The sequence below is a fragment of the Paramormyrops kingsleyae genome, chromosome 6 (genome assembly GCF_048594095.1).
Source record: "Paramormyrops kingsleyae isolate MSU_618 chromosome 6, PKINGS_0.4, whole genome shotgun sequence".
NCBI lineage: Eukaryota > Metazoa > Chordata > Actinopteri > Osteoglossiformes > Mormyridae > Paramormyrops > Paramormyrops kingsleyae.
This window is the reverse complement of record NC_132802.1, coordinates 21,355,941-21,369,727: the sequence shown is the minus strand read 5'-3', so window position 1 is coordinate 21,369,727 and position 13,787 is coordinate 21,355,941. Positions and strand designations below refer to the sequence as shown.

The following is a 13,787-nucleotide window of genomic DNA, read 5'->3' as shown; positions in this document are numbered from 1 at the left end:
TGTCGCTCCATGATATGCAGCTTTGCCCTTTTCACCTCCAGCGTGGTCTGCGCTAGGTTGTTGGCCTCTTATACTTCTCTCTCGATCCCCTGCAGCACCAGCAGTTTCTCTTTCTGCACCCTCACCAGCTCCTCACTGCAATCGCACTGGACGGATCATCAGCTGCTCCAGCCTCGACGCCTAGCTAGTCAGCGCCATGAGACTGCAGTGGAGCCTAGTGACCTTGTGGAGGGGTGAGATGTCGGTGGTGCTGGAGGTATCGGAGAAGCTGTGCCACTACTGGCATGGGAGGAGGCTGCAGAGGTGGGAGATTGGGGGACAAGGGTGACCTGGTGTGAGGGCATGAGCACTTTCTCTCATGATGCATTCAGGCAGTCACGGCATGGAGGGAATGATCTGTTCTCGAGGCATTGATGTCAACCAAACCTGCGCCATCAGCATGGACAGCGCTTGGTAGCATTGTACTTAAGATGCTCTCCCTTAAGAAATATCTTATGGGATTGTTTGGGGACCACGTATAAAAAAGTAAACAACTTTAATAAGGCATACCTTTTAAGTCTTTGTAAGATGCTAAGAGTTTTAAGTCTTTGTAAGATGCTTTGTAACCTAGCCCTGGGAATTATTGCACACGTGCCATATAATCACGATCTGATTTGTGCAGCCCTACCACCGAGTGTCCTACCACTGCCCTGCAGGGGGAGCTGTGGAAAAAGTACCAATTTCATAGGCCATTATTTATAACTATACAGATACTCCTCACTGCCTGCCTGTCTACCTACCGCCCTGACTTAGGACCAGTCGGCTTTGGACGCTGTACGGGAACTTTGGTCCTGGAAACAGCAGTGGCATTTATTCTCTATGCGCTGTTTTAGTTGCGTGATGTGCAAAAGGACGCTAACAGTGATTAATCGGATTGCAGTGATCCTGATTCGCGATACATGTCTACATGTTAGCGTATCATTTTTGATTCCGTTGATGATTAACGTCAGCACTTATCGACCAGCTTGTTGTAAGTTTGCTATGCATGTTAAGAGATCTCTTAAGTCTTTCCTGTGTTTAGTTAATATACAGTCTCACTCACAGATTTTCACCTGTTACATATGGAGAAAACATGTAGCGGGTCAACACACTTTTTATTACAGTATACAGTACACTACTGTATAAACATTTATAAATGCACTAAAATGGTATAAATGGTGCAAAAGTGGCATTAAAAAAATATCTAAAGATGATTGACACAAACCCACTACCAGTACAGTCTGCCAGAACTATCGGTAAGGGGCGGCTCCTCGCTTATCGACCGATTCGCTTAACGACATGGTCATAGCAACAGAACTCGGTCGTTAAGTGAGGATTGTCTATACAGTAAAATGCCTTCATACTCAGGATATAGGAAGTATAATAGTTATAATAATATAATAGCAGACAGTATTTATGACATTGTCAAGATAAATTGATCTCATCACGGCAAAACACGCATTATGTCTATTTAACTAACTTAATTCAGCCTCGTTCAGCCTAATTTAGCCAGATAATTGTCTCGCAGTTTCCCCGACTAGAAGGATGTACCAGCGCGTTTAGCCAAACAGTCGGTGGGGCTGGGAGGGGGAGAGGGTTCCGGCAGGGAAGTGACGTCAATACATGCCCTCAAGATTTTTTGCAACAGCGATTTTACGGCAGCGAACCGCTTTACGGTGGTAGTTATTCTGGATTTAATTAACCGGCGGGAGTTGTCTTTTTCAAATTTTGTATACAAAGCAAAAACGACACATTCACGTTAATTGTTTTATGAGCGGTCATGGATGTCGGCGAGCTATTGAGATATCAGGTAATTTTTGTTTTCATTATAAAAACTTCATAATTTTTACTTTTATTGGTACCATGCTAATTCGCTTCCTAGCAACAGCAACAGCAGCTCAGGCCTAAAAGCATGGGTTTCTGTTTAGCTGTCTAGCCTTGTACGTATTTTCGTGCAAATTACATTTTTCAGTTTTGACATTCAAGAATTGTCAGTATACTTCCGTGTGTATTTTGTGGTTTTCACTGTCTCTTTGTGTAGGACTGATTCCAAGTGTTCACTGTAATTTTACCAGTACCTCATTATCCTAGAACTGTGTGTCAGCTAGTTTCCTTTAAAAAACAATTAAATCTTGTAACGTCTCGTTGCCGTATCTTAAGCTAATATGTCTTTATATTTTGATGTATTTTCCTTGGTGTCTTAAACATTTCCTTTTGTAACACGTCACTTTCTAAAATCAGATAGCAAACCTGTACAGCTGCATAAATAGGAATACAGGATACCCCGAGAAGGTGTGTAAGGTGTTTATCACTAAAATAAAACAAATTACCACCGCATTTTAGCTGGTCTGCTGGTAGCTGGGGGGGCTGGCTGGTTATCCCACAATAAAAACTGCTAGCGAAACCCAAACAATTTCTAGACTGAGCCTTTCAGGAGTTGCTGTATCACAACATTCTTCTTCTGATTAACAATTAACACACACACACTTAACCATAATAATGTGAAATACAATTTTACTGCCACTGTTACTTATTATAGTAAAAATTATCTAAATCTTGATGCCATGGAAGTCCATCAAAGACATGTGTTCAGGGCTTGAAATTCCTTTCTCACAGTGGGAGAGGATTACCCCCTTATGTATAGCATGTGGGACGTGAGGTTAGATATTCAGTGGGAATGCAGTTAAATAAACTGCATGGAATCAATTGCATTAGGCATGGCATTTTTGGCGGAATCGGCTTCTCTTTCTCTTGACGAATGCTGTTTGCATGACTACAGCTTTTGTTTTCATGAGTTAACTTATTTTGTTATCTCAAAAAAATAACTTTGGCTATGTTGAGATGACAAGAATCATAAGTCATGATCTCGACATAAAACAGAAAAAGAGTGATGGATGTCATCTGTGAATTTTTTAGATTTGCAGTTAAAATACTGACAAAGTAGTTCTGTGTTCGCATGAAAGGGGCATGGAAAAACGTTAATTGCTTTAATTGTTCTTCTAATGGAAATTAGAAGAGAATTATAATTAGAATGAAAAGCAAAGATATTGTTTTGTATTTTTTGCTGATCTCAAAAATATGTGGTATGATCCAAACCATGACTTTGGTTTTATAGCAAAAATCATCATTCTATTTATTAGTTTACAAGAATATATATATACACTCACCTAAAGGATTATTAGGAACACCTGTTCAATTTCTCATTAATGCAATTATCTAATCAACCAATCACATGGCAGTTGCTTCAATGCATTTAGGGGTGTGGTCCTGGTCAAGACAATCTCCTGAACTCCAAACTGAATGTCAGAATGGGAAAGAAAGGTGATTTAAGCAATTTTGAGCGTGGCATGGTTGTTGGTGCCAGATGGGCCGGTCTGAGTATTTCACAATCTGCTCAGTTACTGGGATTTTCACGCACAACCATTTCTAGGGTTTACAAAGAATGGTGTGCAAAGGGAAAAACATCCAGTATGCGGCAGTCCTGTGGGCGAAAATGCCTTGTTGATGCTAGAGGTCAGAGGAGAATGGGCCGACTGATTCAAGCTGATAGAAGAGCAACTTTGGCTGAAATAACCACTCGTTACAACCGAGGTATGCAGCAAAGCATTTGTGAAGCCACAACACGCACAACCTTGAGGCGGATGGGCTACAACAGCAGAAGACCCCACCGGGTACCACTCATCTCCACTACAAATAGGAAAAAGAGGCTACAATTTGCACGAGCTCACCAAAATTGGACAGTTGAAGACTGGAAAAATGTTGCCTGGTCTGATGAGTGTCTGATGATTTCTGTTGAGACATTCAAATGGTAGAGTCAGAATTTGGCGTAAACAGAATGAGAACATGGATCCATCATGCCTTGTTACCACTGTGCCGGCTGGTGGTGGTGGTGTAATGGTGTGGGGGATGTTTTCTTGGCACACTTTAGGCCCCTTAGTGCCAATTGGGCATCGTTTAAATGCCACGGCCTACCTGAGCATTGTTTCTGACCATGTCCATCCCTTTATGACCACCATGTACCCATCCTCTGATGGCTACTTCCAGCAGGATAATGCACCATGTCACAAAGCTCGAATCATTTCAAATTGGTTTCTTGAACATGACAATGAGTTCACTGTACTAAAATGGCCCCCCCAGTCACCAGATCTCAACCCAATAGAGCATCTTTGGGATGTGGTGGAACGGGAGCTTAGTGCCCTGGATGTGCATCCCACAAATCTCCATCAACTTTAAGATGCTATCTTATGAATATGGGCCAACATTTCTAAAGAATGCTTTCAGCACCTTGTTGAATCAATGCCACGTAGAATTAAGGCAGTTCTGAAGGCGAAAGGGGGTCAAACACCGTATTAGTATGGTGTTCCTAATAATCCTTTAGGTAAGTGTATATATTAGGGGTGTAACAATACATCAATTTGTATCGATATATCGATTCAACGGCAGACGATCCGATGCATAGATGTGACTGCATAAATATCGATACATGCGTTTTTATTTTCTCGCCTGTTCCAGTATTGTTTTAATGATCCACTCTGACGTATACATGGTCTACACCAGGGGTGCCCAATAGCTCGATCGCGATCTACTGGTGGATTGCAAAGGTAGTGTGGGTAGATCGGTTGACATAAAAAATAGAGGATGTATGACAACCGTGAAGTTAATGAGGTGTGTAGCACACGAGAGGGTCATACGAGCAGCTCATGACAGTTATGGACATACTTTTATACTTTTTGTTACACTTTTGTATTTATCTGGAGAAGACTTGATTCAAAATAAAAATTAGTCACCATATTAATCTACATCCATCCGAAGTTTTTATTTTTACCTTATTGCACTTTATTTTGCTTGATTTAAGGGACATACTTGACTACACTAGATTTTGTTTACAGTTCCCAATAAAATATGATAAAATGCTAATTTGCCTTTTTTAATCGATTTGAAATGTAAAGGATTGTGTGAAATTTCATAATTTTGACTACTATCCCCAGTATCGAACTGAATCGAATCGTGGGAATTTCTGAGGTATCAAAAAAATCGAACCGTTGGCTTAAGGAATAGATATTGTATCTTATCGTGAGGAAAGCTGTGATTTACACCCCTTTTTTATTTATATATAGATAGATAGATAGATAGATAGATCTGGAAAAAATTGAGACCACAGCAAAATTTTCAGTATGTGCCTGTGTAAAATATAAAGTTTTTTGCAGACTCCAGCCTGGATCCTCCCTGTTCCTCATTGACAAAGGATGTTGATGATAGAGAGGTGCAATAGACAGTGGGTGCAAATAGTACATCAAAGTGCAATAGACAGCATGCAATAAGGCAGCATACAAATAAGAATATAAATATATGGAATCTGAATTGCAGGTAGTTTGACAGGTTTAGTATATTGATATTTGTACTGATCAGTTTGTAAAGATATGTGAGATGCATGATGTATGAATAAATATCTATTCTGTGCATAAAATATTTAATATATAAGTAAACAGGTGTAATATTCATAAAGAGCAGCCAAAAGTTGCTTCTGCCTGGCTGGTTTTTGGTTATTGCCAGTGTCCCCTGCTTCAGTGTGCACCGCTCTCTTGGAATGTTTGAAATATAGAGTGGTCTCTTAATCCTTTCCAGAGCTGTGTGTGTGTATATCTTTTTTATATATATAGACACACACACACACACTTGTTTATTTCAAGTACTAACAAATTGAAACTCAAATTATAATTCTAAAAGAGCTGTTCTGGATAAAAAAAAAAATATTTACAAGCAGTTTCATTGGGTGCTTTTTAATCAGTGACAATCCAACCAACGGACATAGAAGAAAGAATTTGATTTATAACATTTATTAAAATTTATTCTCATGTTTGTTTTTACATTCACTCTGATATGCTGTCTAGTAGTTACTGGTAGGATAAGATATCAGAAATGTAGTAGCTGGTACCAATATCAGTGATAGTCACAATTCTCAATACCCAGTTCAATAGTATGGTCAAAATAATTAAAAAACAATAGATCCTGTGTACTTCAACACATACTTTTGTTTTTAAAAACATCTGACTTTTGCAGAATACTGTATGTACAGTTGAGAGTGCTGGGTCAGGCCATTTATCCTGCACCCCTGGTGAATTTTGGGGGCTTATGAGTCTTGCTCAAGGACCCAACAGCGATCACGGGCACAGAGGCTTAACCCTCTGAGGAACACGCTGCCCCCTCCTGCGTAGTTTTCCTTATCGTCATTCTAGTGGTTGAGAGCAGTATGCAGGATGAGAACTATTGCATCATCTGTGGATCTGTTCAGCAGCTTTCGTTTAATGTAGGCGCACTCCAGTTCCTCCTCCCCGGTCCTGCTGTCTGTGGATGAAAATGACATAAATACAGCCAGAAAAGAGAAATTCTTCTCCTTCTGGGGTGGAAAAAAGTCAGTAAAATGTTTTGAAGAAAAACGCATACTTCAGTATACATAAAATAAAAAAAAGATGAATCACATGGGAGCCGCTCAGAGTTGGGTTTGAATGTATAGTTAAGCAGCTTTCTATGTGTTCCTTTCAATTGTGAGCTTTTGTTTTACTCCTTGCAGTGTGTGGTTTATTGTGTGGTAAGACCTGCTAGCAGTAGCTTTGGATGTGTGTGGTGTAGTGAAAAATCTGCACTCTTACTCCTACGACCCTCCCCCATGGTAGCCGGACAGGGGTGCTAAGCGGCCACGTGAGGAAGAGGGTGATGAAGAACCCCGAGGCAGGCAGAAGGCTCTGGTGACCCGAGACCACAGCAGACACTTGGAGATGGAGGATTCTGATCCCGATGACCATGGTACAGACAGAAAAAAACTTCTAGACAAACTGGACACCGATGAAGACCCAGAGGTGGGAAAGAGGCAGATGCCTCTTATTCTTTGCATTTACTTTGCATGTTCTTAATAAATATTTGCTCAGCTAAATCTTGTGAGGTTAGATGCATTACTTGAAGTTACAAAAGCTGTCTGATTTCCTTCTTACCACAAATTGCCTCAACTAATAACCAATTAAGGTATGTGACAGAGCACATACATAATGTGGTATTTCTCTGAAATCGTTTAAATGCAATGCAAATGATTTGCTGTATGCAGTATCACTGAATGAAAAGAGCTGCACAAAGAGTTTTCTTCTTTCTTGGTTGAACAGGGTGAGCCAGTAGATGAGAGTTCTGTGAAAAAAATGATTCTGACCTTTGAAAAAAGGTCCTACAAAAACCAGGAACTGAGGATCAAGTTCCCCGATAGCGCTGAGAAGTAAGTCTAGACTGAAATCCTCTCTCTCTCTCTTTATCCATTTTCTAATTCAATCATTAGTACATCTGTGCATGTTTGGTATAAAATGTGTCTTCATCAATACCCTCCACTAGGTTTATGGAGAGCGAGTTGGATCTCAATGACATCATTCAGGAGATGCATGTCATCGCCACCATGCCGGACCTCTACCACTTGCTTGTGGAGTTGAATGCAGTCCATTCCTTGCTTGGGTTACTTAGCCACGAGAACACAGATATCCACTTCACAAGATGGCGCAGTTTCCGAGTCCATGCTGTCCATTTATCAGTCTGAAATTAAATTTCAGATTCTTGCTCTTATGAAATTAATATGAATTTACCAAGAGGCAGCCATTCTATCACAAATGTACTCTCTTGCACTTTTATTGTATGCTGCATAATTTAACATATTTAACTGCAATTGTTGGAATGTTATCCCGTGCATTTTAGAAAGAGGCATAAAAAATTTAGGAAGCTGTACTTTCTGAAGTTCAGTCGTTTATTTTACATGCACTTATAGCCTCTTGCGAGTTCCAGGCCGTGTTTAGTTGTATAGCTTTTGTATGTGTTTAGCCCCATGCTGGTGTGTAAGGGTTTCAGAGAGCTTTTTCAGAAGTAATAGTACCATGCAGTGCCACATCACGTCCACTGTGTTCTCTTGAAGACCCCTTGTTTCCGTAGCGACACATCCTTAACCTCCCCTTACATGTAGCCATCGCAGTGGTAGATCTGCTGCAGGAGCTGACTGACATCGACACGCTCCATGAGAGCGAGGAAGGCGCTGAGGTGCTTGTGGACGCCTTGGTGAGCCCTGCCGCCGCTGTCATCTTTTATCTGCTCCGCACACATTGGATGCTTCCAGATTGATTACTTGTGGTTCTCCGGCTGCTGGTTCTGCCTTGGCCTGCGGTGGAGCACTGCGGTGGAGCACTGCGGCTGCCGCTGCATGTGTGCTAGCAGGCCTGCCGTCTTTGAACTCGGGTGCCTAACACGATTTGAGGGTGGTGAAGCAGAAACATAGATGAGCTCTTTGGAGTAATAGTTTTGGTATTGTTTCAGATTAGTTTTACCTTTTAGGATTTTTAATTTACATTAAAAGGTATTTATTATTTGTTCATAAAGTGTTAGTCATCATAATTTGAATGGCTAAATAATAGCCACTGTCTCAGCAGTCACCCATTGTGGCTTCAGTCTTGTCCGACATGGGCTGCATTGTCATATAAATGACAATATTCAGCTGTGTTTTGGCCACCTTCACCATAAACAGGAATGGAGCACTGATCCTGCAGCCTGCAGTCTCCATTCCCTATTTCACATTCTCCAGGCTCGCAGTTTGGTTGAACTGGGCTCTTCATCTTCTATAACTGCTGCTTGCAAGGCCGTGTTCATGTTCGTTTTACTTCCAGTCAGACTGTTAAGGTTACGGCACAATCAGCCATGCCCATTTACTTAGAGGAGAATCCTGTATTTTTTAATATAAGTATTTTTGTGTGTGCATGCTTGCTGGCTTTTATTTTATTTTATTTTATTTTATTTATTTATTAATTTATTTATTTATTTATTTATATATATATAAATAAATAAATAAATAAATGTGTGTGTGTGTTCCTGTTTACTTGGATGGGAGGATTAAAAGTCAGGTTTTGACTCTTCTGTCTCTGTAGGCTGTCTGCTTTACCTTAGGCTGTTCTCCATTATCTGCTCAGAGGCTCCCAGCAGCTTACTTGAAGTGAATTACAGGGAGCTGTACTACCTCTGCTGTGCTGCCTGAGTCATATTCTCCTGCCCACACAGTATATTTAATTTTAGAATCATGGGCGATTATAGGTGCTCCTCAGAATTCAGAAGACATTTTGTTCTTCAATTGGCCCGATTATCTGTCAGGATTTAAGAAAGACTGCTGATGGGGATGGGAAATGCATTGATTTGATTGATTAATTCATTCAATAACAATATCAAATTGAGAGCATGAAAAAGTAAATTCCACGCACATTTTAAGGATTCCATGAGTTCAGTTTAGCATTTCATGGGCATGTTTTGTACATCTTGCCTGCAAAAAAAAATAAAAAATCAGTGGCCCTTTGGGGCTCCACATATACCAATGATGTATCTGTTAGTCATTACTATTATGTCATGGATGTTGATCAGAATGCTATTAAGAGTTTCCACTAGCAACATTTCTCCATGGTGGTCACCACAGCAAAAAACATCCAATCAATCAGTCATCTAATCCAACGCCTTGTTGACTCACTTGGGAACTACCTAATTGGTTAGGAAAGATTGTGGAAATTGATATGTATGTGAAATGTTCAATATACGCTATATGCACAAAAGAATTGGGACACAACTCAGTCATTGAATTCAGGTGTTTCATTCATTCAGACCCATTGCCACAGGTGTATAAATTCAAGCAGCTAGCCATGCGACCAGGTCGTTCTGAAGAGCTCAGTGAATTTGAGTGTGGTGCTGTCATAGGATGTCACCTTTTGCAACAAGTCATCCCCTGAAATGTCTTCCCTGCTAGATATTCCACGGTCAACTGTAAGTGGTATCTTTAAGTGGCAGCCTATAGGAACAACAGGAACGCGGCTACAAAGTGGCAGATCATGTAAAGTAACAGCAGGGCTGCCGGGAACTGAGGTTCGTAAAAGTCTCCAGTGTCCTGTTTGCTCAGTAACTGCAGAGTTCCAAACATCCTCTGGCATTAACTCCAGCCAAAAAGCCGTGTGCCGGAAGCTTTAAGAAATGGGCTTCCATGGCTGAGCAGCTGCATGCAAGGCCCCATATCACCAAGCGCAATGCCAGGTGTCGGATGGAGTGGTGTAAAGGACCCTGCCACTGGACCCTGGAGCAGTGGAAACATGTTCTGTGCAGTGACGAATCACACTTCTCTGTCTGGCAGTCTGATGGATAAGTCTGTTTGCCGGATGCCAGGAGAACGTTACCTGCCTCACTGCATTGTGCCAACAGCATAGCAAGACATTTTGAACAATTCTGTTCTTCCAGCTTTGTGGGAACAGATTGGGGAAGGTCGTTTTCTGTACCAACGTGACTGTGCCCCAGTGCACAAAGCAAGGTCCGTAAAGACATTGTTGGGTGAGTTTTGTGTGTAAGAACTTGACTCTGGCCCACACAGAGCCCTGACCTCAACCCCATCGAACACCTTAGGGGTGAATTAGGACAGAGATTGTGAGCAAAGCCTTCACATTCAACATCAGTGTCTGACCTCGCAAATGCTCTTCTGGATGAATGGGCAAAAATTCCCACAGATGCACTTCAACATCTTGTGGAAAGCCTTCCCAGAAGAGTGGCAGCTGTTATAGCTGCCAAGTGGGGACCAACTCCATATTGATGCCCATGGATTTAGAGTGGGATGTCATAAAAGTTCCTGTAGTTGTAATAGCTAGGTGTCCCAATACTTTTGTCCACATAGTGTATCAACGGCTGTAGTTTCAGACCTACTAGGAGCTTTTGGTTTTAAAAAAACATTGTTGGCTTTCACATTTCCAGTTGATCCATCTAGTACTCTTACATATTGTAGAGTTTGAAGGTATGGGAGGAGTAGGTAAGGATTAGACAGTGGTGGGGGGGTATTATCAGGCTGTCCAGGGAATTCATTGAGTCCTTATTTAGTATACGAACGACCTGAGGTTAGTAGCTCTTTCTTAGTCTCTCAAGTTTGGCCTTGTAGCTATGGTAGTGCCTCCCAGACCACAGCAGCTAGAAGAGGCCGTTATGAGTGTGGGAGGAGTAAGGATCAGCTGAGGGCAGCGGGTGATGGAATTGTCCCGGCAGTACATTGCTGTAGTTCCAACTACCCCCTTTCTAATGATTATTGTACAGAATTGTCTGCTTTGATAATCAAAAATTAGTGTGAAAATTGTCAACTGAATGGGTGCTATTTAAATGTCTATGCATCACTTGATATTCATCTGCGTACCAAATGCTCCATCTTTACATTTTGAACTGATCTCCCACCACTTGCTCTCCGTTACTGTTGCATAGATCGTGCCCTTGTGGTAACCCCACTGGCCACTGCTGATAGCAGGTTCACAGCCAGGCCTGTTTCATGGTGGTTTCCCCTGTTGGTTCCAGTTGGAAGGACAAGTGGTGGCCCTGCTGGTGCAGAACATGGAGAGGCTCGATGAACTGGTGAAGGAGGAGGCAGATGGGGTGTACAACACGCTGGGTAAGGGCTGCGCCGCACTCTGATGGGTGAGGCATGCTGTTCTATAGCCTCTAGAGTGGTAACTTGGCTCAGATTTTCTGCAGACATAATTTCGTTTGAAATGTCATTCAGTCATCCAGCAGGGAGCTGGAGGTCTATCAGTGTCACATCTCAGCCCAAGGATGTCTTGAATCTGTGTAAAGTCCTTTTAGAGGGAAAATAGGTCAGTGGTGTTATGGATAATGCATCTTATTAGGTTTCAAAGAAAGAACAGTAAATGTTTTGGAAATGGAATGTGGTATACAAAGTGTTACAGAATCGTTTGAACTTCTTAATCGAAGGCATGAAATGGCTGGAATAATTAGCAATATGACTAATATTTTATAGTCTGTAATCTGAGATTATATTTTGCTAGTATTTTCCTTTCCTGCTTTTAATCAGCGAAGCTCAAAAGAAATTTGACTGCCTCGGTCATTCTCCTGACCGCGCTTATCAATCATGCACCTTGTATGAGGTGAAATCAAACACATTGATCAAAATTTTTAGGAGAGTTTATAAGTGTCAGATTTTTGGTTGAGGCTAAAATCAGTTGACTCTAGGAAAAACTTGAATCCAAATCTGATTCGCATCTTGAATAAGCAAGCCTGTCATTTCCCTGTTGGTAAATCCCCGATTGTTCGTTCAGATAGTGACTGCATAGTGCCTCTGTAGTATGCATAAAAGGGAAACTTTCAGAATCTGTCACGCTTGATCTAAACTTTCTCACCTTATAAATTGTTTTGCTCTGCAGTCATTAATCTACACACTGACATTGTAGCAATGGTGCTTTGCTAGCTGCCCTTTGTGCCTGGAGTATGGTGGCATCCTGCTTTCAGTGGCACTCTTCATGGAGAACGTCCTCGCATGGAAAGACCCTAAACCTGCACGTTCTCAAGCTGACACACACACACACACTGACATTCAGGGCTGGTCCAAACCTATGTGGCACCCTTGGTGAACATCAATGCCGGTGCCCCACAACCCCCCCATGACTCTTACAGTCAATGCCACAATAAATGTGCAAATGATAATAGTGAAGGAATAAAGATTGTCCTTTGGCTAATATTGTTTCATTTTGAATTTTGAGATCGGTGGTCATTGTTGACCACAGTGCACAACAACGAAATGTATCCTCTGCGTTAACCCATATGTGACATTGCGACATAGCAGGGGGCAGCTAATTCAGCACATAAAGCATAGTAATCTCTGTATTGTCATGTTAGCCCTGTAAATCTAGTTGTCGACAGCATGGTGGAATTCATGCATGTGAGAACACGGGATTGTAAGGCTGCATGAGGTGTGCCTGTGATTTCAGCCATCATCGAGAACATGGCAGAGTTCCGTCCAGGCTTGTGCACTGAGGCAGCACAGCAGGGCCTGATGCAGTGGCTTCTGAAGAGGATAAAAGTAAGTGGGGGTGCTCTGGGGGTTTGGGGGGGGGAGAGTGACAAAAAGGCTGGAGTACTGGATGTAATGCGTTAGGCGTTTGCTTGCTGGTGCTGTGTATGAAACTGAAGAATGCTAGTTGCCTATGGCAGGGGTTTCCAAAGTGTGGGTCACAAGAAATCAGTTTTTATTCATATGAGATATTAATAAAAAAAAAATAAAATCTAAGTTGTATTGTTACTGTCACTGCAACTGCAACCAGGCGATTGCAATAAATCTGGTGAGAAGGATTTTACCCTCGATCACCAAAATCTTCCAAATTTTATGAAAACCTACAGTATTAGTTGGATGAAACATTTAAACATATATTTAATGACTCAATGGCAGGACAGCTACTTGATTATGAAAAATAAGACTTTTTAGAAAAGGAGAACTTATTTGGAATTATTCTTTGGGAGTATGTATTATGGGTGATGTGCTATTTAGCCTCTCAGAGTAACCTAGCCTGTCTTTGTCATCAGGTTTACTTAAATAATTTTGCTTAATTTACGTTCTACGATTCCTGTATGTCAAAATAATCACTGCTAAAATGGTTAGTCCCATCACTTTAGCTGCTTCATCTTATATTATGCAGTACATAATAAATATATATTATTTATTCTTTTATTATTTGATACCATATTATGTGTTTTATGGCTGAACGATATTGGGGAAAGTTCACATTGCAATTATTGTAAGTTTTTCGATATTTAGGAATTGAAAATGAACTATATAGCCAAATAGAACCAATGGAGCCTGTCAAATACGTTGGTGGTGTTGCCATGAGTTGTGCCAACAGATAGGAAACAATTCCTACAAATCACCTACTTTTGCTCAGTATTGTCTCTTTAATTTTGAA

At 41.2% G+C, this 13,787-nt stretch overlaps 1 protein-coding gene across 1 annotated transcript in view; it reads left to right on the top strand.

The window, feature by feature from the left end:
* The first annotated feature begins 1,637 nt into the window (after positions 1–1,637).
* The window catches only part of ctnnbl1 (catenin, beta like 1), a 65,858-nt gene continuing 53,708 nt past the window's right edge, over positions 1,638–13,787 (top strand). The window contains exons 1-7 of the mRNA XM_072712864.1: positions 1,638–1,828; positions 6,693–6,875; positions 7,173–7,279; positions 7,393–7,534; positions 8,005–8,100; positions 11,392–11,485; positions 12,819–12,910. Coding sequence (XP_072568965.1) covers positions 1,799–1,828; positions 6,693–6,875; positions 7,173–7,279; positions 7,393–7,534; positions 8,005–8,100; positions 11,392–11,485; positions 12,819–12,910 — 744 coding nt within the window. The 5' untranslated portion in view covers positions 1,638–1,798. The remainder of the gene's footprint in view (positions 1,829–6,692; positions 6,876–7,172; positions 7,280–7,392; positions 7,535–8,004; positions 8,101–11,391; positions 11,486–12,818; positions 12,911–13,787) is intronic.